Below are 1,434 nucleotides of genomic sequence, written 5' to 3' on the forward strand. Positions count from 1 at the left end.
GGGGCGGGGTGGGCCCAGTTTTTCTGGGGCGGGGCTTGTGCCCCTGTCCGCGGGGCTGTGGCTGGGGCCTGGTCTGCCTCCCCTCCCCACACCTCTGCGTCTCCCCTCCTCCCTGTGCCTTCCTCTGCCCTCACCAGCGGCACGAGCGCTTCGCCGAGAGGCCGGCCCTCCTGGAGCTGGAGAGATTCGTGAGTCAGGGACTGTGGGATGGGGGCCACCGTTCCCAGCCTCACCCTGCAGGGTCCGGACCCAGGGGCCACACTGACCCTCCTCCCCGGCCCCGCCCTGCCACCCCGAGTTGTCAGCCGCGCCGGGCTTCTGAACTCGGTCCCTATATTCCAGGAGCGCAGGGCCCTGGAGCGCAAGGCCGCGGAGCTGGAGGAGGAGCTCAAGGTGGGCGCTCCGGGGCACCGCGGGCGTGTGTGTGTGTGTGTGTGTGTGTGTGTGTGTAGCTGCCCGGCCACCCCACTGACCCAGCCCTGCGCCCCAGGCCCTGTCTGACCTCCGCGCCGACAACCAGCGGCTCAAGGATGAGAACGCAGCGCTGATCCGCGTCATCAGCAAGCTGTCCAAGTGACTCGAGGACTTGCCGCACCGCATCCGTACAGCTGCTTCTGCCACACGCACCCTTCCCCGCGTGAACACGAGGGACGGCTCCGGGGGAGCCGCTGAGAAGCCATAACCTCCTCTCGGGACCTTGCGAGCCCCCGGGAGGGAAGCGCCGCTGGCTGGGCTGGAGGGAGGGAGGCTGAGCCAGGCAGGGCGTGTCACTGCGAGGGACCAGGACGCAAACAAGGGCCAGTAGCCAAGGACCAGAGGGCCACCCCGGGTTCCCCACTCACGTGTGATGCCACCCCAGCACCCTCCCCTCCCGAGCAGGGTCCAGAATGTGCCAAGAGTCCCGCCGGCCTCGGCCGGGTGGGCCTGTATATAGGGTCCGTGTGCAATAGGAGGGACGTCTTCTATTTTTTGCTGCCCCCTCCCTGACTTGCCTGGGGAGGGGGAGAAGGTATTTTCGAGACAAAGCACAGGCACCACAAATAAAAGTCGTGATGTTGCCACTCAAGGGCTTGTCCCCAGCCTGGGCAGAGGGCTAGGGGCTTCCTCCTGCTTCCGAGCCTGGGTTGTGTGCGCCTGAGGTGCTGAGGGTGGGTCGGTGTTTGCTCCTGGTGTGGGGAGAGGCCCAGCCTGGCTGACTTGGTGGGAGAGGAGGAGGTGGGGAGGGCAGGGACCACCTGGGGGCCATGGACTTGGAGCTGAGGCGCTTAGGTTTGTTTATGAGACAGGTCTCGCTCTGTAGTCCAGGCTGGCCTTGAACTATGTCACCAGGTCGGCTGGAGACTCACGGCTGTTCTGCCCCAGCCTCCCGAGTCCTGGATTACAGGTGTGCACCATCATGTTCAGCTCTAGGGAGCTGGGGTTTGTAGTCAGAAT

The 1,434-nt window shown here is 65.6% G+C and overlaps 1 protein-coding gene across 5 annotated transcripts in view; it reads left to right on the forward strand.

Moving 5' to 3' along the window:
- The window catches only part of Ppp1r12c (protein phosphatase 1, regulatory subunit 12C), a gene marked incomplete at its 5' end in the record, with an annotated part of 13,880 nt that extends 12,814 nt beyond the window's left edge, over positions 1-1,066 (forward strand). For all 5 annotated transcript variants that reach the window (XM_013509250.1, XM_013509252.1, XM_013509251.1 and 2 more), the window contains 3 exon segments: positions 138-188; positions 343-393; positions 491-1,066. In XM_013509250.1, coding sequence (XP_013364704.1) covers positions 138-188; positions 343-393; positions 491-577 — 189 coding nt within the window.
- Between the last annotated feature and the right edge of the window lie 368 nt (positions 1,067-1,434).

The sequence above is a fragment of the Chinchilla lanigera genome, unplaced genomic scaffold, assembly GCF_000276665.1.
Source record: "Chinchilla lanigera isolate Chin_1 unplaced genomic scaffold, ChiLan1.0 scaffold00166, whole genome shotgun sequence".
NCBI classification, from domain to species: Eukaryota; Metazoa; Chordata; class Mammalia; order Rodentia; family Chinchillidae; genus Chinchilla; species Chinchilla lanigera.